Source organism: Homalodisca vitripennis, unplaced genomic scaffold (assembly GCF_021130785.1).
Source record: "Homalodisca vitripennis isolate AUS2020 unplaced genomic scaffold, UT_GWSS_2.1 ScUCBcl_4951;HRSCAF=11418, whole genome shotgun sequence".
Classification (NCBI taxonomy): domain Eukaryota; kingdom Metazoa; phylum Arthropoda; class Insecta; order Hemiptera; family Cicadellidae; genus Homalodisca; species Homalodisca vitripennis.
In genome coordinates this window covers 3,353-26,925 of record NW_025781062.1, presented here as the reverse complement: position 1 = coordinate 26,925, position 23,573 = coordinate 3,353, and the positions used below count along the sequence as shown (strand labels likewise).

The following is a 23,573-nucleotide window of genomic DNA, read 5'->3' as shown; positions in this document are numbered from 1 at the left end:
AATAGTTTAATACCAATTCAATATTTCATACTATTACACTAGTTACAGCATCTGGTAGTTTATATTACTGATGTGTTGAGTCAACATCTTGTATTAGATACTATAATTTCTGCCTAAAATATAAAAATACGATAATATTGTTTTACAGTTTATAGATACAATTTCAGAGATTTTTAATGGTTATAGGAGATACCACTCAGTATTATGAATTGCAAGAGTTCATTTTCATATGACTAATCATTCTCAGTGCATCAGTGACCTTGAGGCTGGGATTAGATAACAACACTGAACAAACACCCAGTCATCATTCCTATACTGTACTTACTGGGACTGCCACGTTAGCATAGGTGTGGCAAACACTTTTTACTACTTGCACAGTTCTAAAAGTATGGATTTTTTACCACTTACATCTTAAGGTAAGTCAAATTTAGATTTATAGGTTTATGTGATTATTGTACACAAATAGCATGTAATTTCAGTAAACTTGAACACTTCAATATATGAGTCTAATTCATAGACATCTGTGTGTGGAAATAGCTATAAATATCTTCAAAAACAGTCTTAAATAATTTTGTAAACTAAATGAATAGTCATGGAAATTTCATTAATTATTTTCTATTATATTATTTTTATAAATCAAGTGTGTAGTAAAATAAAATTACTCTATAATAAAGCAATGAAAATATGGTGTAGTTTATTATGGTCTAAACCAAACCCTACATTATCAGTCAGCTTACCAGTATTTATAATTACAGTTTTTAATGGGCAACAGCATTAATCGGACTTATTTATGACTGGTGCATCTGTCAATTCTGATATTTAAACGAGGTAGGCACTAGACAACTACATTGTGTATCGCTGATCAGGTTACATCCAAAATTTCACTTCATATGTACTAATTCAATAATCACTTCATATATTAAACCTTTTGGTCCCTTCCATTTCTTCATCGAATCCATTGATTCTTTTATAAGAGAAATTTCTCTTTCTATTTCTAGAGACACCAGGTTGTGTGTTTATAAAATGCAAATTGGCTCTTGGCTAGATTATAAGCTTTTAGTTGGTCTCAACCATTATAATGTTTCAAAATGGCCATTTTCATCTGAGAAAAGCTTTTAACTCAACTGTTTCCTTACATACGCTACAAAATGGTAACTTTCAAAATAATACAAATAATTTTAAATAACTTATTCTTTCTTACGTTTTGATATCATTTAAAGTTTCAAGATAACGGCCATTCAAAGTTTGGAAAAGGAATGGTTATGTCTCAGTTCCAAAATAGAAGTGTTTTTGAATTTTTTGAAGTAGTTTACAACAATGTTTGTTCTAATGTGTTTTTTGATAGCCTATCTTAAAAGTTTCATGATAGTACCCGTACAAAATTTAACAATTCATAAATAATGTTGAATAATAATTATAGCAATAATTGCGATAGTGTCTAGCCAATCCAAACTAAATTTGGTACAGAGGTAACAATTACACATATTAGAGTTCATTAACACCTTCACTACGGCTCTGTCTTGAGTTATCCTAACTCCTAAGTAGTCTAACAAGACAGAAATGAAATAATTTATGAGCCCAGTAGAAACTTACACTGCTATTAGGCTCATAAAGATAAAAAAAATACTAAATAACAGTTAAAAAATTAACTGAAACACAAGCAAAATATAGCTAAAACTAGGTGAAGTATGATATTTCACATATTAATTATTTTCTAGTGAATTTGGACAAAAATCATCAAAAGTATAAATTTCAATTTGAAGCATATATTTAATAGTTTGTTTAAAGCCTTCAATATAGCAATCTCCCTTCATGCTAAAGGCAGTTTCTTAAAAAAATGCTGACTATTGTAAGAGAAAGATGTTTTAAATCGATTATTCTTTATACGCACAGGTAGAGGATGACTATTAGGGGAAGCCGGGGTAATAAAAGAGACATAAATATTATATTAGAGGTATTAAGTGATTGATTTATTTCAAATTAAGTTGTTGCAGTAACAAGTGAAAAATTCTGCCAATATATTTAGAAGTATTAACCCAAGTTTTCATTTGAAAAATATTATTGAATTTTTGCCTTACCCCACTTTCTCTTATTACCCCGTTGGTGTATTAAGACACAAGGCTCTTGCTTCCCATATTCAACTAATGAAAAAATATGAAGGGGTAATAAGAGACAAATTCAAATACCGTACTTCTAAATATTGTAATTTTTGTCACACTCAAATTCATACATTGGTTCCCAAGATATTAACGTTCAAAAAACAAAACGTAAAAGTTGGACCTTTAAATTTATTTAACTTAATATTAAATCAATGAAAAGCACTAGAACTAAGGGGTTGGACTTTTTTAAATCTATCTACTATATATATATAGTACTTTTTGCGATTCAATGTTTATTGAAATATATATATATATATATATATATATATATATATATATATATATATATATAGTATACATTACCAAAACACATCAAAATAAAAAAAATAATACTGACAATACTTGTTGAGGGAAATTTGTGTAACTTACTAAAAAAGTCAAAATTGACCACTAAGATAAATACCCTATTGCTAAACAAATCTGGGCTATAACTGAATGGGCACTTTATGAATGATAAATGATTATAATAAGTGAAAATAACATATAAAAATTAGTTTAAGGCCTAAAATAAATTAAATTAATCTTAAAAAATAGAATTGATTGAATATTTAAATCCGTATCTTAGCAACGCTACGTTATTTCGCATAAAATAATGCATTAGCCTTAAAAAACAATAAAGTTAAATTTTTTTATAGCCTATAGATAAATTTACTTAATGTAGCTTAATGAAACTAATTTTAAATGATTTCTTCACTTTGTTGTAGACCAATCTAATTTTACTTAATTGGCCACACAAAATGATGAATGGCCCATTTCCATCTAATTTTAATTGCTCCATAGAACACACACTTGTTTGCCACAGTTTTAATGTCATCATGGACTAGCCACTTAAAGTTGTTTAACATTTTGAGAAATTTCACTTTGCGTACTCCTTCGTCTGGGAAGTCAATCACTCTTCCAACATATCAGTCAAGATCGTAGTACACTGTGTAATACATATGTTGGCGGGGGTCAATATTGGTTGGTTCAATTTCATCAGGGAGACTTTCATCAGATGACAGCATGGGAGAACTGTCCCCTTTATCAAAATCCAGGCAAAGACTACCACTGGAATCCGAGTCTGGAGAATCACTCTCTTTAGGTTTATAAAGTATAGATATTTTGCGCTTTCTTCCTTTTATAAGTAGGTTTCTTAGTTATTGCTTAGGCTGCTTCTCAGTCACTAAATTAGTTTTTCATTTCTTTTTCTTTTTTGTTTCTTTTATGCCTTCCCATAACTGTTTTTTATGTAAGAATTTCTCCTTTATTTTCAGAAATCTTTTTCCGCTTTTTTAACAACTGTTCAGCTATAATACATGTAGTTAACATATTGACTGTTGGTCTATGCTGAGTGAGACTGGCAACTATCTGTACAATTCTGCCTGGTATAGCATCTGCTTCAGTCAATTTGTTAAACTACTGTACAATTACTGTCTAGCTGTAATACATGTAGTTAACACCTTCACTGTTGGTCTATGCTGAGTGAGGCTGACAACTCTGTACAATTCTGCCTGGCATAGTGTCTGTTTCAGTCAATTTGTTAAACTACTGTACAATTACTGTCTAGCTGTAATACATGTAGTTAACACGTTCACTGTTGGTCTATGCAGAGTGAGACCGAATACTCTCTCTACAATTCTGCCTGGTATATCATCTGCTGCAGTCAATTTGTTAAACTACTGTACAATTACTGTCCAGCTGTAATACATATAGTTAACACCTTCACTGTTGGTCTATGCAGAGTGAGATTCTCAAATTACTCTCAAATTCACCTTCTCTTCTAATTCATTTCTTCAAATCAAGAAAATCGTTCATCTTTTGTTTCCCTTCAGCCAAGGAAACCAGAGCTGCATCACATTTTTTGTCTGCTTCAAATTCTTCAATGTCTGAACTGAATTCCTCTTTATCATATTTTTTTTGAAGAGTTTGATAGATTTCTTGTTTCCTTTGCTAAAAATATTCTTCCTCTTGCCAGTTGCTTTCTCTTTCTTCACACCTTTGTCCAGCCCAGAAGGCCCAGGAGGGAGAGCTGCCAACATCGTCTACAGGTTTTACATCATCTGATACAATACTTTTCCCAACCGGTACATGAACTGCTTTCGGCCTTTTGCTTTGTTCTCTGTCCACTGTTTTCTCTTCTCTTCTAGCTGAACAAGAAATGCGCTTTCAACTTCATTCTCATCAGTGTTAGTTTTAGGCAACTTTTTAACAGCTGTGCATTACATACAGAATTGATGCCACAAGTTCTGAATCTAGAAACCAAGTTCTTTTTAGAGTTAGGCTCAATAGCTGTCATAAGACGATTTCAGTAGAAGTGGAAAATGCTGCTTCTGAATGTTTAAGTAATTGCACCCATCAGTTTCTTTCCAATCAGTCAACACTTTTCTCCAAGCTTCTAAAAGTCTAGAGTAAAGTATCCCCAAAAGTGAAACAAACTAATCACATTTTGGAATAATATTTGTAACTTACTAAAATAATGGTAAATACAAAGTTAGCTATATTAATAAACTAAGAACAATATTCAGTCTTACTTACTTGAAAATGTGTGAGCCTGAAGTTGTACACCAGATAAATTTTGGAGCTCAACACAGAAAAACTCACCAATATTTTGAATAACTCCTATAAACATCAGAAATGGAGGTAAACCAATGAAAATTTATCAATTGGTAAACAGGTTTGCCAAAAACTTGGGACAAAATAGCCTTCTTACTCACACTTTTACCAAACTGACTTTTCCCCCCTTTGTTTCTTTTACTGTTTTGGAATGAAGTCTCCGTGATAGGAGCAAACCCCATTTGACCGTACTCTAGACAATTTTTTACAAACACTATCAATGTGAAATTTTCATGAAAGTTTAGAATCAATATTTATTCCTAACAAAGTAACTAGATTATTAAAATCATTTTTTATATTTACAGATCTTAAAGAAACAAATAACGTTTGAGTTTTATCTTTGTTACCCCTAACAAAGTGCCCTCAGACAAAAAATTAAGCTGTTCTGTATTTCTATGTATATTGAGGAAAAAGGTATCACTGGCATAAGTTGTGGTAAAGTTTAACAGATTAAAACTTAAGTCATTTATTAAAATTAAGAAGAGTAATAGCCCCAAAACGGACCCTTGAGAGACTCCTTATTTCAACAATCTTGGATCTCTTTCCTTCTATCTCAACTAATTGTTTACGATCATTGAGGTAAGATTCCAAAACAGCTAGGTTTGTACCCTGAAAACTGTAAAATTGCAACTTTGCCAACAATACATCATGCTGCTTAGTGTCAAAGGCTTTGCGAAGGTCACATAAAGTGACCTTAGCTGAACTACAATCTTCTAGAGCCAATACAATTTGTTACACAAGAGTATGGCCTGTACACTTTATTTTCCAGTGTGGTAGCCAAATTGACTGTTATTAGATAGATTGTGGGATTCAAAATAGTGACATATCTCAATCTTGAGCACTTTCTCATAAATTTTAGCCAACACTGGTATACATGAGACCGGACGATAACTACTTGGTTTGATAGGATCCCCTTTTTTGAAAATGGGTACCACTCTACTTCACTTTAAAAATTCAGGAAAATACCCACTCTAAAATACTACGATTTATACAATATGTTAGAGGCTTCAAAACTTCCAAGACAACTTCTTTTAAAAGATCACTGGACATACCATAAACATCTCTCGTTGCTAAACTTTTAAGAGACAGAATTATATTATACAAATAATTTAAAGACACTTTAGAAAAAATAACATTTAAATTGGACTGCATTGTAGTTGTATTGTAAGACACATCACTGCTGAACTGGGAGAAGCATTCATATTATTTATAGCATTCATTATTTCTTCCACTGAGGCTTTACAAAAACTGTTGAACTCATGTGGTTGGATATGTGGTTTTGTGCTGGTTGATAAAGTCTTCCATGCAGCTTTAAATTTGTTTGAAGAACTTTCAATTATTTCCTCATTTTCACTCTCTTGGCTTCCTTCAAAGCAGGTCTGTAATGCCCCCCTTAAATTCTTCAACAGAGTTAGAAGCTGATCATTCCCTTGTTTACTGTACATGTCTTTACACAATAAAATATTGTTCTTCATAAGAGTAAGAAGTTGTGTATACCAATTCAAAGTTGATGTTTTTAAAACAAATACAGGCTGACTCATTCTGTCCCAAAGTTACCATAAAGTCTTCATCAGCCATTATTTTTCTAAACTTCACTATTTTAATTTTTGTAATTGGCCTAAACACAACCTGCATTTGATTTGTTTACCAAACCATTAGTCCATTAAACCATTGGACATACACAAACTATCTAAATATATTTCAAAATAAAGAGCATCATGGTCAGATAAATCTGGTCTCAGAATCTCACACTTATGTTAATTTATATTATTGTAATTATATTGTCTAAACAAGATTCACCTCGTGTGGGTTTGTTATTTGTGCAGTACATATTATATTGTCTGAGTATATATATAAAACTATTAACACTATTTTTTTTTTTTTTAGTTAAAATGTCAAATTCTGCGTTTATTTACCTATAACAATTTTACATTTTAGGTCTATTAAGTATCTTAAAAGCACTTCCAGGGTTTGCAGAAAAATATCAGTCCTTCTCTTTGGTGATCTATTAAGTTAAATTATTATTAACGCGTTTTTCGACTGTTTAACTCACTGCCTAAATTTGACTTGTCCATTCAAAAATTTTAAAGAACGTAATAAGAAAAAGAGTAATACCTGGATTACTCAGGGTATACTCGATTCAAGAGAAAGACTAAAATTGTATCATTCAATTTATGTTAAATCTGAAAATGAAGATTTCAAACGCTTTTTTCGAAATTTCAAAAAGGATTACCGCAAAGACATAAGAAACGCCAAGGCACGAGACGTTGAAAACCAACTAAAACAATCCGATAATCTTTCAAAAAGCGCCTGGTATATAATTAAACCAAACACAAAACAACAAAATACTTCAAAATTTTCAATTCCGAAACTTAAAATTAATAATAAAATTATTGATGATCCATTAAAAGTGGCAATTGTGTTTAATGATTTCTTTTCAACTGTTGCTGGAACAGACAGTTCTTTGAATCAGAATATACCCTGCGGGGGGTCATTGACTAGATCGGCCTCGTCCATGTTCCTTCATCCTGTGAGTGAGGTGGAGGTGGCCCGTATCATGCAGGATCTCAAACCTAAGAGGTCTTGTGACATTAATGGAATGCCTATGTGGTTAATCAAAAAGTGCTTTAAACATATTTTGACACCATTCACAAAATTAATCAATCTCTCGTTTGCACAGGGTGTCTTTCCATCCGTACTGAAGATATCCACTGTGATTCCAGTTTACAAAAAAGATGATCCTTGCACCTCAAGCAACTATCGTCCAATTTCTATCCTCCCAGTTCTTAGCAAAGTTTTTGAAAAACCTTTCCTCAATCAGCTTGAAAAATTCCATGACCGCTTCGAAATTCTCTGTCCTGAACAGTTCGGGTTTAGGAAAGACAAATCGACCATTGATGCCGTAACTGAACTTATTCATAATGTTGTCGATGGCCTGGAGAGAAGAGAACGTGTTTATGAAGCATATTTCTCGACCTCTCCAAAGCCTTTGACTGTGTGCATCATGCGACAATGCTGCACCAGTTATGGACTAGTGGTATTAGGGGTTTACCGTACGATTGGCTCTCGTCGTATCTTAAAGATAGAGAACAATGCGTACGGGTTGCGAATGCTCTGTCTAATAGGGTCAAAATGCCCTATGGTGGTGTCCCTCAGGGATCAATATTAGGGCCAGTTCTCTTCCTTATTTATGTCAACAAGTTGAATACATCAATCCAGAATGGAAAGGTGATTCAATATGCTGATGACACGACTCTCTGTATTAAATCGAAATATAAAACTGATCTTGAAGTGAAATCATTTATCGATTTAAAATTCATGCATTGAACATTTCTCAAGACTCAATCTGAAAACAAACAGCTCAAAATCAAACTCAATAAATTTTTGCCTTCGGCATCGACAAGAACAGGAATATCGTCCCGCGGTAATGATGGACGATGTTCTCTTGGAAGAGGCCGAATCCGTTAAGTTCCTTGGAATGTACCTTGATTGAGGACTGACATGGGACTTTCACATTGACAGCATCTGCTCCAAGGTTGCTTCTGGCATTTATGTTTTGCGTAACCTTGCAAAACTCTGTTCTATTGATGTATTAAAAACTGCCTACTTTGGCCTGATACATCCATATTTGTCTTACGGTTTGAGACTGTGGGGCAGCTGTTTCTAAATACAAATTCGAAAGAGTATTTAGAGCTCAAAAGAAATCTATCAGAATTATTTACAAATTGAATTTCAGAGAGTCGTGCAAAGATGCCTTCAGAGAGCTTGGATTGTTAACTTTACCCTGTCTCTATATTCTCGACGTCGTTCTATACTGTCGACTTAAATGCGAGTTGATCCAAGGCAGTGACGTCCACCAATACGAGACAAGAGGCAGGGACAACTTTCGGATTGTACAACATAGAACGAGTGCATTTGAACACTTGCTGTCCCAAGTTGGTGTGTGAAAACTGATAAACAAGCTGCCTGAGGGAATAAAACATCTCATTGATTCTAAACTATTCAAATCTCGATTAAAACACCTCCTGGTGTCAAAGGCGTTTTACTCCGTTGAAGAGTTTATGTTGAGTTGCTGGGATGAAAATTATTGAAAAACTATTGAAATCAAGAATAAAATTAAACCCCCAGTTCTGTTATACAATTAAATAGCAATAACTGCAATGGAACTGTATATTATTATGAATGTACTTGACGCATGCATGCAATGTAATAATTGTTGACACAATAAAGATTATTATTATTATTAAATTTCCATTAACGAGTTTTATACCAGTAATTTCAAAATGGAGTTCTTGACAACATGCTTAAATCTATTGTTTTTAAAATATAATTGCTCTCAACAAAAATGCTCACACCACCATAGTTATGCTGGCTGCGACAAAAACTGTTTTCCAGTAAAAAATGCTCTGGACTAGTAACCAACTTCTGACCCCAACCATCACTCGGAAATGTAGACCACTGTTCAGTCATTCTTGTAAATCACCACTTCTTATTCTTCCATTTTGCTCTTAATTCCTTGTATATTTATAAATAACAACTTAATCACTGCAGAATTCTTTACAACAGTATGCTCAATAGTATCTGTGTTATTATCACTCAATGCTATTTTATTAGTTCTTCTCCTCGTCCCTCAAGTTTAAAGTAATTTCACTGTCTGAGGTCACTTCAGCAGGATTACTAACTATTTTCCTATTTATCACATTGATAATTTTCTGTGCCAACCATCTTTTACCCTAAAGTGCATGCCATGGTAAGTGTAGAGTTCTGGTAGAGAAATGCTTGCTTCCACCAGTCTTACATTATTATATCTCTTAACTATTTCCTTTACTTCAAAATTGGTTTTTCGAATTTCCTTGTTTACACAGGACCACTGAGGAAGGTTGTATCGGTTTGGCACATCAACTAAAACAACAAACAATTTTTTCTTTAACTTAATTTAGAGTTTCAGAGATACTCATTAAAAACTCTTTTGATTCATTGTGGAGTATGTCATTTGTACTTCCATTTGTTTAGAAACCACATTTGTAATATTTTTCCTATCACAAATTGCTTGGTACATCCATTTGGTTTAACAAACCCTACTGCCTCAAAAGTGCTCGGTCTCTGCCATGGCTATCTGCACAAACCAACATTCTGTTCCTTTGACCGCTGATCTGTACCGCTACACAATTTTCCACACTATCATGTGTATCGTCAATTTTGAGAACATGAAACTGATTTTCAGCAACAAAGCCATTTGTTACAGATTAATTTAGTTTATGTTTACTTTTTTTGTTTTGTGAACTAAGGGAGGTAGTTTTCTGTGAAACACAAAGTTTATGGTAGAGAACCACATGGCAAGCTAAGTCTGCTCTTACGGTGTTTAGCTCTCCCAACTGTAATAAATTCCTCTACCAGAGTTTTCTTCATTTATGCCATTACATTTTCCATTTTTAAAATTTCTACAGTATTTTTCAATAACACGTGCTCCAAATGAACTTTTTCACATTTTAAGTTTTTATTTCTTGTTGTGCTTGAAATAAATCTTTAATTAACGTTTTTACTACTTCATTCATTTTTTTAATTGTTCTTTTAAAACCTCATTAAGCTTATCATTTGTCATATCTAAGTCCTCATTGGCACTGTGGAGGATTGTCTTTGAGTTCAAACATTTAACATACCCATTTTATTTTTGATTTCTCAATATTGCAGAAACCATAAAGAGAAAGATTTGTACACGTTATGATGATACCAGTTCAAGCGCTCTGAACAAAGTATAGCCCTAAATTTTAATTTCACATTTTTAAAACAATCTATACATGGGTATTTCTTAATGTTTTACTTCATATTCAAATTAATTTGTGAATAAATAAGTAAAATTTGATGAAACTAAATTTAGATGTGCTTCTACAATGAGTCCTCATGAGTGCTCAGTAAGAAACTCTTGCAAAATTTATAAACTAAAAATAGATAAGCACATTGATAATCTGATCTGCTGAATGTAGTTATCAGTAGCAGCTCACAGCCAGGTCTAAGGTGAGCACCCTTATCTATAAGAGGGCCCTCCTTATCTCCATCCCATCCAATCTTGTTTTCAATAATTTACCAATATTTTCAGAAACTTATTGTGAAAAATATAAAAATGTAAGATATTACCTTGCTCTTATTAAAGATGTTTATTTGTGACAGTATCTGGTGTCAAACTGAACACTAAGGTGTAAATTTTCGTTTACAACCTTTTTTTATCTAGTGACATTTCTTAAAAAATCAGAGGAGCACAACATGGCCACAAACACCACATGGGATTACCCCCCACTACCACTTAGACACATTTTGTTGATAAAGAAGGATGTTGACCTTTTTGTCTACAAAATAATTGGGAATAAATTGTAATCAGGAAAGATTTTAATTCTTTTAGATAACAGACTAAACTATGTTACAACCTGTTAATCAAATGAATCTACTAGGATGGTGTATTTTCTATCTTAAAATAATTTGTTCATATTCTGATGTAAATGTTTAAATCATAAATGCTGTGAAATTTACTCTTAATTTTACCACTTTTTATTACTGACATGTTCATTTTTCTTTCTAGGACAAGTATATCACTGCTGCAATGTGAAAAATGCAATAAAATATTAATTGCAACTAGTAATTGAACAAGAAAATGGCTTCTGGAGGGGTAGACAGTTTTAGTATTTTATGCCGTGACTGCAATAAGGTAGTTGAGGTTTATAATGGTGATGTTCAGTCATCAATGGAATTACATCGCAAGAAAATGCATTCATCACCAAATAAACCAAGACATGATTCTCGCCCTGTTTCAAGAGGCAGAGAAAAATATGAAAATATAGACAAAAGAGATTATGAAACTTTTTCCTGCCCAATTTGCAAAAACAATGTTAAAATTTTGAAAAGTAATTTCAAACGTGGCATTCAAGAACATTTTGAAACACATAATCAAGTGGAAGTCAAACCTCAGTCAGACGATCAGTTATACACTTTCAGTGGAATCAAAAACTGGATTGAAAATTCCAACATGTCAGAAAAGTCTGCTGAAACCAACAGTAATCAAAGAAAAAATAATCAAAGAAGACATAATGTTGAAAGAAACACTCTTATATTACCTCCTGATATTAGATCACAAAGAGGTTATGTTGTTGAGAGAGGAGACAATTTTTTTTGCAATATTTGCTCAATAACATTTGATCCTACAAATGTTGCTGAACATCTAAAAACCAAGACTCATGAAGATAATGTCATTTTGTTTTTGAAAGAAAAACTCCCCATGCATCTTCAAAATTCAATGGAGTTTATTTCATTCTACAACTCAAATCTGAGTTGCAATTTGTGTAGATGTAAAGTTTTTCTGAACTCTTTCAATCCATATGAAACTATTTTCCATATAATATCACATAATTCTGACAAAAGTCACTCTAGTAAACGGTCAAAAAATGAGCCCAATGCACCAGATGATGATGCCTCTTCACTGTTGAAATCCCTTGCAGAAAAATACCCATTAGTAAACAGTAGCAAACACTTGATTGAAACCTGTATGGAGCCACAGTTCAAATGTAAATTGTGTGATAAGAATATTATGTACAGTGATAAGGAAAACATCCTAGCAAAAAACTTTACCACTCACTTGAATAGCTCAACACACAAGAAAAGCGAAAAGGCTGAAAGTGTTCTCAAATCATTTGAATCTTTAAATATAAATGGCCAAAGAAATCACAAGTTTATTGTAGCAAATGGCGCAATAACTTGTGTTGCTTGCAAAATTAAAACAGAAGCTGACATCAGCAAGTTAATAGATCATATTCAAGAAGTGAATCAATCAAAACAGAGTAATCATGGCCCTAGTTTTACAGGTCACTCAAACCAGTCAGTAAAAAGCCATCAATCAGATAAATCATCAGACTCAAGAGCAAATCAGAAAGGATCTTTTGTGAGGAATTTCAATAAAGACCACAACACACAATCAAACGCTAACACAGCAAATTCAAGAGTTAAGAAACCCAATATCGGTCACTTGCTTAAGACTTTACAGCAAGAATTTGGAAACATTGAAACAATAATTCAACACAGCAACGGTAGGATTACGTGTATTGTTTGCAACTGCCCAATACGTCCAACCGAAAATAACATCAAAATGCATCTTTTAGAAGCCTCCCACAAAGAGAATGAACAAACAAAAATGCGGCAATCAGCAAAAGCAGCTTTGGATCTTTTGGGAGGAAATAATCCACAGAACACAGTTGAACAGCTTTTCCAGTCTCTTCCTCAGATTTTTCAACAGGACAAACCATTTATCAAAGACAGCCCTATTGATGGATATATTGTCTGCTCACTTTGTGAATGTGTGATCAATCCTCATTATTTTAGCAACCATCTCGTTGATGAAAATCACTTGCGAGAGAAGAAAAAACTGTTTGGATCATCATAAAACCTAAGAAAATACAGGTAGAAGATTTATTTAGAAATTATTTATTCAACTTAATAGTGTATAGAATCAAAGTTATAAATCTAATTTGTTATACACATTTATTTGATTAATATCACAATATGTAACCATATGACACATGATATATAATAGATTGGATCAATTTTAAACTTAAATTCTTGAATACTATATTAATATCGTGAATAGTTTCACACTTAATGTTTTGTATAGATCCTTTCACAAATAAGGATTTTAATACAAAATTATAAAAAAAGTTTGTATAGGAAAGGGCTAGATTATACAGAATGAATGTTTAAAGTTTAAAAAATACTCTTCCTGCTAATAGAGATGTTTGTGTTTGTTCACATACACATAAGATTTTAATTTTGTTTTTAATGTTCTTAAAAATGTATTTTCAGAAATACTTCTTACATTTTTCAACGTTTGAAATAAACTTTCATGCATTATTGTGATTCAAAAGTTTATTAATACACACAGAATATGCCACAACAAAGTTGATATAATAAGCTCACAAGGAAACAATATTTTCAATTCAAATCAATAGAATATATTATGTAAAAAGCAGTTTTCAAAAGAATAGAGCTGTTAGTGAATCACAAAAATCATGCATAAGTATCATAAAGATAGCGGTTTTTATAACCATTTTAATTAATTGTGTACACTATAGACTTAATAACTAAGGTGACTAAGTGACTATTAATCAGTGTTGTAGAGCAAACCTTTTTGAAGTGAAAACTTTTTTAGCCGCGTTGAGCGTTTTGGTAGAGGGTAAAATCCTCGGTTCGCGTCACCGACATGCTAATGATACTAACCTGCATGAAAAAGTCAGACTCGCTGTGTTTTTTAACCGTAGACTTGGCCGCGGACTACTAACCTGCATGAAAAAGTCAGTCTCGCTGTGTTAAAACTGTCCCGGCGGAGTATGAAAAACAGACTGCGAAAATCAGTGACCTTTACGGCTTCCTCTCGCGATTTAAAAGTGAAGCCAATGTCGTACAATTCTGTAAGATGCGTCAAATTAAAGCTCTTAATATTGGCAATCTATTGGTTACATTTTTAAATATTAAAAAAATTTCGAAATAATTTTGATTATTGTTTACATTTTACATAGCGTTTACAATGACAAGAAAAAAGTAGTAAGCGAGGATTTTTTTTATTTTTTGGTCAGACAAAATTTGTCAGCGAGAAAGTTGTGTGAAAATAGATGAATATTTTTTTTGTAATTTATCATTTTTTTTATTGGAAGTTTAGTTTAGCCTGTAGTAGCGTATGAAGTGATGAGTGAACGTTTCTGCCGGAACTGTAGTTGGCGCATTGGCTCACTGATACCGTATTAACTCAATAAATTAGTTTATTGTGCAATAAAAATACCTTTACGAAAGAACCAAGTTAATTTAACTAATTTATTAGTTTTAAAAATATTGTGGGTTTAATTGTTATTGCAATTATATTATACTTTATCCGTAGCAATAACTGTATTATTTACAACGGTGTTCAACTCACTGTTGTTCACTCGGTGTTTACTCACTTGTATTCTATGTTTAACTAACTATTAATATTGAGCAATTACAACAAGTATAATGATTGCATTGAACTTTTTTTCATTAAAATAATATTCTTTAATACTTACAGTACTTTTTTTACAATGGAGCAGTTATTTGATAATATTTTTTCGTGGATTTTAAAATTGGAAAATTAAAAAAATGTTATAATAATTTTAGATTTTATGAAATATGTTCATATATTGTTTTTATTAAGATAATTGTATATTAATTATTTTTTTCAAACCACTTTGTATTTATATTTTGTTCATGATTTGTTTAACCCATCATATGTAACTAATAAATAAAACATAAAAAATTTTCATATAATTTTGCCATATAGTTTTAATTACTCTCAACTTAATAGTTCCGTTTTCACTTCTATCGGCAGTCCACGACTGCTACTGTTTTTTTTATTTACTTAGGGTTTGAAATATGATATTTATTAATTTATTAACATTAAGATAACTGTGTACAACCTTTAAAAAGTCCAGACTATTAGGGAAATGTACTAACATTCAGAGCCTGGGAGTCACCAATTAAAATTTTTTTGTTTTTGAAATTTTACTGTGCCATAGTTATTTAATTATTTAAATTACATTCCATAAATTTTTACACAGAGTCGCCTAACAATATATCAATAACAAAAAACTGTCTAAATTTAATTTTTAATGATTTATTATTTTATATTATTTAGAGAGTTTATTGAATAATATGAGTCTGCTTGGGACAAAAGATTTCTAAATACAGTAAATTTAGTCTGTGATGATGAGGTTTAGAGATTTTATTGTACATTACATTAAGTTTTGAATTTATTATTGTTATTATTAGAAAATAAAATTGTCTTTTGAGATTATTATGAAAATATAACGAGGAACCTGTATAGTAAAATATAATAAGATCATTTTATTTTCTAAATCAAACTAATTTGTCGAATGCTAATGTTTAAGCATAAACAAGGTACCACAGAAATGTTCATGAATTATAAATAGAGATATTGATATACTAACTTATAAATTAATAGTTTAGGGAAAAGCTTTGGGACGAAATGATATTGATACAATATTTTGACAGCGCAGACACATGAAGACTGGGTATGATCATAAATTTCATTTTAAAACGACTTTAAAAAATTATTACACACTATTACAAAAAATATTCTATCAAAAACAAAATCAAAACTAAATATGTTTTTAAATGGTATGGTAGTATTTCATATCATTGAGGTTTATGTCCTACCAAAAATACAATATTTCATATTTGCAAATTCCAATTCCTGGTATAAGACTATACATTAATACAAATTGAACTAACATAGAAATGAAATGAAATATTCCTTTCTTGTTATATAGCGTTTTTTTAATCTAACACAGCTACACAAATAGTAATAGTTAAGAAGAGTTGCAAAGAGTACAACAAACCAAAAGAGTCTAATGGTGGATGTTGCATTTTAATCTCCCTCTACATCTCTCGCCTAACAGTGTTGCCAGTTTGATGTGCAGGAAACTTTACTGATCCGTCTTAACATCAGGGAACAGGTCGTGGTCAGCTGCAGTATGGTAACATCACCACCAAATGTTTTGGTGCGGCCTACCCTAGTTTACTATGTAAGAGACTATCAAGTGCTTTGTAGTAAGATACATAACATGCCTACAACTCTTTCATTATTATTTATGCCATAAAAAATAGGCTTTGGACTTGACTTTGGGGGGAGGGTTGTTAAATCTTGTCTAATGAATTATATGTCTATTCAAAGTAAAATACTTAAAGTAATACTGTTTTTAAAAAAAAAGTTGGATTGCACTTATATGTATATTTTTTTAATTTTTAAGACTTTTGGGGGATTCTATTCCTCATTCCCTCCTTCCATAGTTACGCCACTGCAACAGATCCATGTTATTCAGAGTCAAGAAGATTGTTAGATAAATGTTGATAAAAGAAAATACATTTATTTCCAGCCATAAAAGACACATTAAATATTCATGATAACTAAGTACAGAAAAAAAAGATCCTAGCATGGGTCATAAACCTGTGCACGAGAATCGAGTTCGATCAGTCCATGTTCAGTCAACTAATTGATATATTTAAAATAATTAACAACAAATTTACATATACTTTGTTTTTAAAATGGAATTAACAGAAGCAACATATCTGGCTATAAAGACTGTGTCTCTAACTATAGCAAGGTACAATATTAAGTAAAATTATAATCCATTGAGGGCATAAATAGTTTTGCCCTGTGTAACTCATTTCCAAATAGTAAACATTGCACGCATGTTAATTTCAGAACAGACACAATCACAAGGTTTACCTAGTACCACCTAATTTACGGTACATCCATCATTCCTATCCCACACATGCCACATATATAGACCACACACAGGCACACGCATACACACTCGCCCACACACACACAGGCACACACAGACAAACAGACACCTACGCACAAACTACCGAGATATGTAAGTACCCTGGTATTTAGGTTGACCAGTAAGTGGACTTAAGACATTATCAATCCTTGTTCTATCTAATTCTACTAGCCAATTATTAATTATTTTTCTTGTATGAATAGTAACTGCATGGACTGGGAGTTTTCACTTGGTGGGGTAACTTTGAGGAAACAATACTAGCTGTATAAAAAAGTATCTGTAAAATTTATGGATTTATTGATTCTTGTTGTTATAATACCTGTGTTAATTGTGTTTTTTGTAACGTATGGGTGGTTGGTTTTTTTGAACATATTTTCTTGACTTTTAAATATATATAAGATTATTGTTCTTGCATATAACGGAGTTATATTAAAAATCATGAACTCATTAAATAATTGTTCAGATGGTAACTAGTTGGTTTTTGTAATGCCGCTTTCATAATGGCTTTCTGTGAAATATGTAATGGTAGTAGAACAGTTTTATATGCTCTACCCCAAGCAATAATACCATATTGTAATAATGATTGTACATATGCGTGATTTTCATTAAAACTGATGTTAATATTTTATGAAGAACATAAAATATTTTTATAAATAAACTTTCTCAATCTGTTCTTTAACGACTGTACATGAGCTGTCCACTTAAGTCTACTATCGAATATTACACCGAGGTACTTGTAATCTGACACTCTTACAACAGTCTCGCAACCACATTCATTCTGGCCTACACAAGTATGGAGTTTTTGAGTAAGGTTCACAGGATCTCCATCAGTTCTCAGTGATATTGCCATGCACTTGGTTTTATGTAAATTGACTGTGAGCTGATTTTGGTCAAACCATAGCTTGACAGTGAGCAGCCCCCACTCTGCCGCTCCATATGCTTCCCTTCAGCTGGATCCCTCAAACAACAAGGCTGTATCATCTGCATATAGAAAGATCTGGCCACCTAGTAGATCAATTTTAACAATAATGTTTATTTAGATTAGAAACAAAAGTGGTCCTAATGTACTACCTTGAATAACACAATATTCAACCTCTTTGGTTAAACTGTGATTACCTAAAATTGAAACAACCTGATATCTCACGCTTAGATAGTTGTATGTAGCATATATGGCACCTCCAAATATCTTTGAGAAAGTAGGAAGATTTTTAATAATGGTGTGTAAAGTATGAACATCATTTTTCTTACCTTTCTTAAACAATAAGTATAAATTTGAAAGATTATTTTTTTATGAAATATACCAATAACAATATTACAGCGGTTCTTAACAATCTTTATGAAACTTGGTAGCTACAGTCTACAAGTGAATGGCAAGGTCAATTAGACTGAATGGGGCAGAGCCCCAGAGACAAAAATCTTTATCTACATAATTACTACAAACACCAAGTAAATTGATTTTGCACAAAATTAGGATGTACATTATAATTATTATGATGAATTTTAACCCTAGAATGAGGTTTCAGTGTACTTTTGAGACAAGTGGGCAGATGGACCATTGATATAACCTGTATGCCTTATAGTTAGTTGGATTTTAGCCAAAATTGACATAAATGTTCTTTAGAACAACAAATAATGAAGATAGCTCCTTACCAAATTAAGAGCCAAGGAGGCTGATCACCCAGGCCAAAACTGTTTAATACACGAATAGTATAGATGCTTTATGGTTGAACGTATTTTAAGCAAAATTAGCATGAAGGTTGTATATAATAAGTGTTGGCTAAGGATGGGTATAATTTTTTTTTTTCATTTCACTATCCCCTTTCAGACAAATGCTGTTTACCAAGCAGTACAAACCATTAGAATTTAGATCTGATTTAGAGATAGCACAGATTTAAATCCTGTCTGTGACCACAGCACTTTTAATCCCTACCTATCGACCTTGTATGACATTGAATCTTACCTTTTACATCTTACAATCTTACAAAAAAAATCAGTATTGTTACTATAAAAAAATTATAAGATCCCAATTATTTAAAAATATTTATTACAATTTCAACGAAATCTGCCAAAGCATAAGCAAGAAAGACCACTTTAAAGGTACGCTTGTACAAGCCAGAAGCTTTTCAACAGGTGCCATTTGTTTAATATTGGATCAAATCACACAAATAGTTTTTTTAGTTTTCCTTTTATTTGTCATAACCTGTGTCCAAAGTTTGGTATATGTAGCTTTACTAGTATGGAAATAATTTGTTTGTAAAAAAAATATATAGCCTAATAGTGAAATACTAAAAACTATATATGTGTGTGTGTTTTTGTGTGTATACTAGCAGTTTACCCACCGCTTTGCACACAATTGTGGTGGAACAAAGGAAAGTATATATACGTTTTCTTTTTCTATGACATTCTTGACACTTCTGAAATAATAGATCAATCAAAGCTATTCCGATCTCCTGATCAATTTTAGATTTAAGTTTAAGGAACTATGTAAAAGAACTCTAACTGAAGTAGTGGAGTGAAAGTATTTATAACATTCAAATTCCCCTCCAAATTCCATGACAATTTATTGGATTGCTCCAATCATTTCAGTAACAATGGAACTATTTTAGCCCAGCAAGGAGGAATCCTTAAAAACAAAAAAATAGCAATTAATGTGATATAATGCATGGTGCGGTTCTGTGCAATTTAGGAATGAAAGTAAACTTATCTTATATATATATATTATATATATATAATGTTAGTGACCATGGTTAACATCTTCAAATCAAAATCAAAATTAATTGCTAATGGCTCTTATTTTAGGCTCTGCGTCTAGATGAGCATTTCTGATATGGAAGAATTATATTTTCTATACAATGGTTGAGGGGATCGATAAAATATGTCAAAAAGTGTATAATTATAGCCATTCTAGTTTATTCCGGTCTAAGGTACTTCTAGTGCCATATTTGAGTTTCCGATAAAAACGCGCGCGCGTGCGCGCGCACACACACACTTACTATTCTTAGGTCTGTGTATGTATACACAAGGTGCATGTACAGTATATATATATATATATATATATATATATATATATATATATATATATATTATATATCATCTACTTTCGGCCATTGTAATATACATATAACCTAAGATATATCTGACGCCACAGTTGAGTTTGTGTTGATGCCAAGAAAATACACACATAGCCTATAAAGGTCCGAAAGTTTACTTCTTACTAAAACAGCTAAGTTGGGTTTCATAAAAGCCTTTAAAACTATAGAAAAAGGTAGACAGTAACATTATCTATTACACTGCTGATCAATTTCATTGTCTGGATAACCACTGTACTCCAAGTCATCACAGAAAATATTGAAATAATAAGTGATTTTTTATGCTTACTGTATGTATGCTTTCTAGACTATAAATATCAATGCAATTAAAATGGTGCTTAAAATTTAAAAATATGGTTGTGCTGTAATATTATAACTTTAAAATAGAACAGTTGATTACATTTTGACAGGTTCTTTTAATAAATAAAATCTTTTGCTGCAATGCAGTTCTTATAGAAATGTTCACATCTTTATCACTAGTCCTGGTGTCTTAGAGAAAAGTTATTCCTTGGTGAGCCTCTAGGGCGCAATATGAAGGTAAGTACCAAATTTCATAACGCTATCTTTCATGGTGTTTGCTAGACTTTGATAAGATGCAGAATTATTTTCATTCTAAAAACAAGTTTTGATAAACTAAATTGGTTATAAAGAATCAAATTCCGTCTGTTTGAATTCACTTCTGCCTAAGAATATATTTCCTTGACACCTTGCGTATTAGTAAAAATAATCTCTAGCAAATAACTATTTATAACAATTTTTTTTATGGTACAATATTAGGTTATAATACATGATTGTGGGTTGTTTTAAATTATCTTGTATCATGAAAGTATTGAAATTTCCAAATAAATTTTATAATAGCTATTGTACCTCAAACTTGATTTTTAATTTGTTTTCGTGGAAATGTTGCTGAAGTGATTTAAAAAAATTAAAACAAATACAAATTTAAATCGTTTCTGATACTTAATTAATTTGCCTTTACAAGGGAAAGGAGCTTTATATATATATATATATATATATATATATATATATATATATATATATATATATATATATATATATACAGGGTGTTCTGAAAAAAAGGTGCCCATAAGTCAGGGCGTGATTCCTCACATCAAAATAAGAAAAAAAGGTCTAATTAACATAGGTCCGAAAATGCTTAGTTACCAAGTTATACAGGGTGAAAGATTTCGTCTGAATTTCAGTTCCCCTGCTGCAACGAAGCCCTACGGGTATTTGTTGGCTGTTAATTAAGATGTACAATTTAGCGTACTTTATGTAAAATGAACTGAAAAATTGAATAAAACCGTTTCCAGACCTGTAGCTACAGTAATTTTTAAGATATGTGACGAAATACGCGAAACTTGGTCCCGAAAAAACAAGTTACATTTAGGTTTGAAGCAGATTTACTATGTTAAAATGTACAATAAACACAAAATATTTTTTCACGGTACTTGTAGAAAATTTAATTTCGAAGAGAAAGATGTAAAATAAGTCTATAATAGACAAACGCAAACTTTAAAAAATAATCCTTAATTACATACAAAACGCATGAAAAATAGACAAAATCTGTTAAGCTCTCTACAAATGTAATATTGAAATTAAAACAGCTGTTTTATTAAAACAAATTAATGAGTTACTATTATTTTTTATCAAGTAAATATTTTTAACAATCATACATTATCATACATAAAAAAAGTTATCTGAATTATCATTCAACAAAAAAGTTACACTTGTCCTAAAAAAACTAACCACGTCACAGTAGATGTTCAAAATGTTTCCCCTCATTCAAAATACAAGCATCCAGCCGTCTTCTCATAGACTGCCGAACTCTTTCGAAGATCCCAGGTGTCTCAACGTATCCTTTGAATCCCGTTAACAATCCTTATTCGCAACTCTTCTATGGTATCCACAGGCGAGTCGTAGACAAGCGTCTTTAAATGTCCCCATAAGAAAAAGTCTAGAGGATTGAGGTCAGGTGACCTTGCAGGTCATGCTACTGGGGCTCCTCGACCAATCCATCTGTTTGGATATGCTTCATTTAAAAATTCTCTTACTTGTAATGTGTAATGAGCTGGAGCTCCATCCTGCATGAAACCACATGTTGCGTGTGTATAGTGGCACATCTTCGAGTAACTCATTCAGATTAGTCGTCAAGAAATGTAAATAATTTTCACCATTGAGCGGTATCAGGTAAAAAAACTAATAAAAATTTTATCACCCAGAATAGCAGCCCATACGTTTATAGAAAACTGATATTGGTGACGGTTCTCTGAAATAGCACGTGGATTTTCAATTGCCCACATGTGAGTATTGTGGGTGTTAAGAATAGCCATTCTTGAAAATTTTGCTTCATCAGTAAAGATAATGTAATTTAAAAAATGTGGATTTCTGCACCTTTGGATAAGCCATTGGCATAGCTGAACACGAGGAAAGTAATCTCGAGGCAAAAGAGCCTGGACCCTTTGATAGTGATAAGAATGCAACTGCTGCTCGTGTAAAATCTTTCAGACAATTGAATTACTAACACCGAAATCCAAGGCTAGTTCTCTAGTACTTATTCCAGGATGATTCTCTATTTCGTCCAACACGCCCTCCTCCAATTCAGCTGTACACGTTGTACGTGGCCGTCCTGATCTACCAACTTTTCCAGATTTAAAGGTTCCCGTCTCGCTAAGCCTTCTATGAATGGAAGAAAACATTTTATGAGTCGGTAACTGTCTATGAGGAAAATGTTCCTGATAGAGTCGTCTAGCCTGACGACTGTTGCAATGTGCAAGACCGTACATTAAATGCATGTCTGCCATTTCACCATTAGTGTACATTATATTCATATTACCTGCCATGATGAATAAGATATTATTAGCTATCAAAAATTAACTTCAACGGCACTCGCACTAACTTGTATTAAAGTACAGATCAACACACGCACTTAATGAGCAATGGAAAAATAGCTGCTTGTAATGTTTATTTAAATTATTATAAACAATGTTACATTGTTAAAACATATGTTTTAAATAGAAATTATTTTGTTTCTCAAATCAAATATTTTAATAAAACAGCTGTTTTAATTTCAATATTACATTTGTAGAGAGCTTAACAGATTTTGTCTATTTTTCATGCGTTTTGTATGTAATTAAGGATTATTTTTTATAGTTTGCGTTTGTCTATTATAGACTTATTTTACATCTTTCTCTTCGAAATTAAATTTTCTACAAGTACCGTGAAAAAATATTTTGTGTTTATTGTACATTTAACATAGTAAATCTGCTTCAAACCTAAATGTAACTTGTTTTTCGGGACCAAGTTTCGCGTATTTCGTCACATATCTTAAAAATTACTGTAGCTACAGGTCTGGAAACGGTTTTATTCAATTTTTCAGT

The 23,573-nt window shown here is 31.9% G+C and overlaps 1 protein-coding gene across 1 annotated transcript; it reads left to right on the top strand.

Annotated features, from left to right (window-relative positions):
• Positions 1-267: 267 nt before the first annotated feature.
• Positions 268-13,275, top strand: LOC124373158. The gene is made up of 2 exons (XM_046831557.1): positions 268-416; positions 11,326-13,275. The coding sequence occupies exon 2, from the start codon at positions 11,398-11,400 to the stop codon at positions 13,174-13,176; it is 1,779 nt and encodes a 592-aa protein (XP_046687513.1). The 5' UTR covers positions 268-416; positions 11,326-11,397; the 3' UTR covers positions 13,177-13,275.
• The last annotated feature ends 10,298 nt before the right edge of the window (positions 13,276-23,573 follow it).

Bases quoted from the DNA above. Each gene is read 5' to 3' on its own strand.
- LOC124373158 (XM_046831557.1), top strand. From the start codon at position 11,398: ATGGCTTCTGGAGGGGTAGACAGTTTTAGTATTTTATGCCGTGACTGC.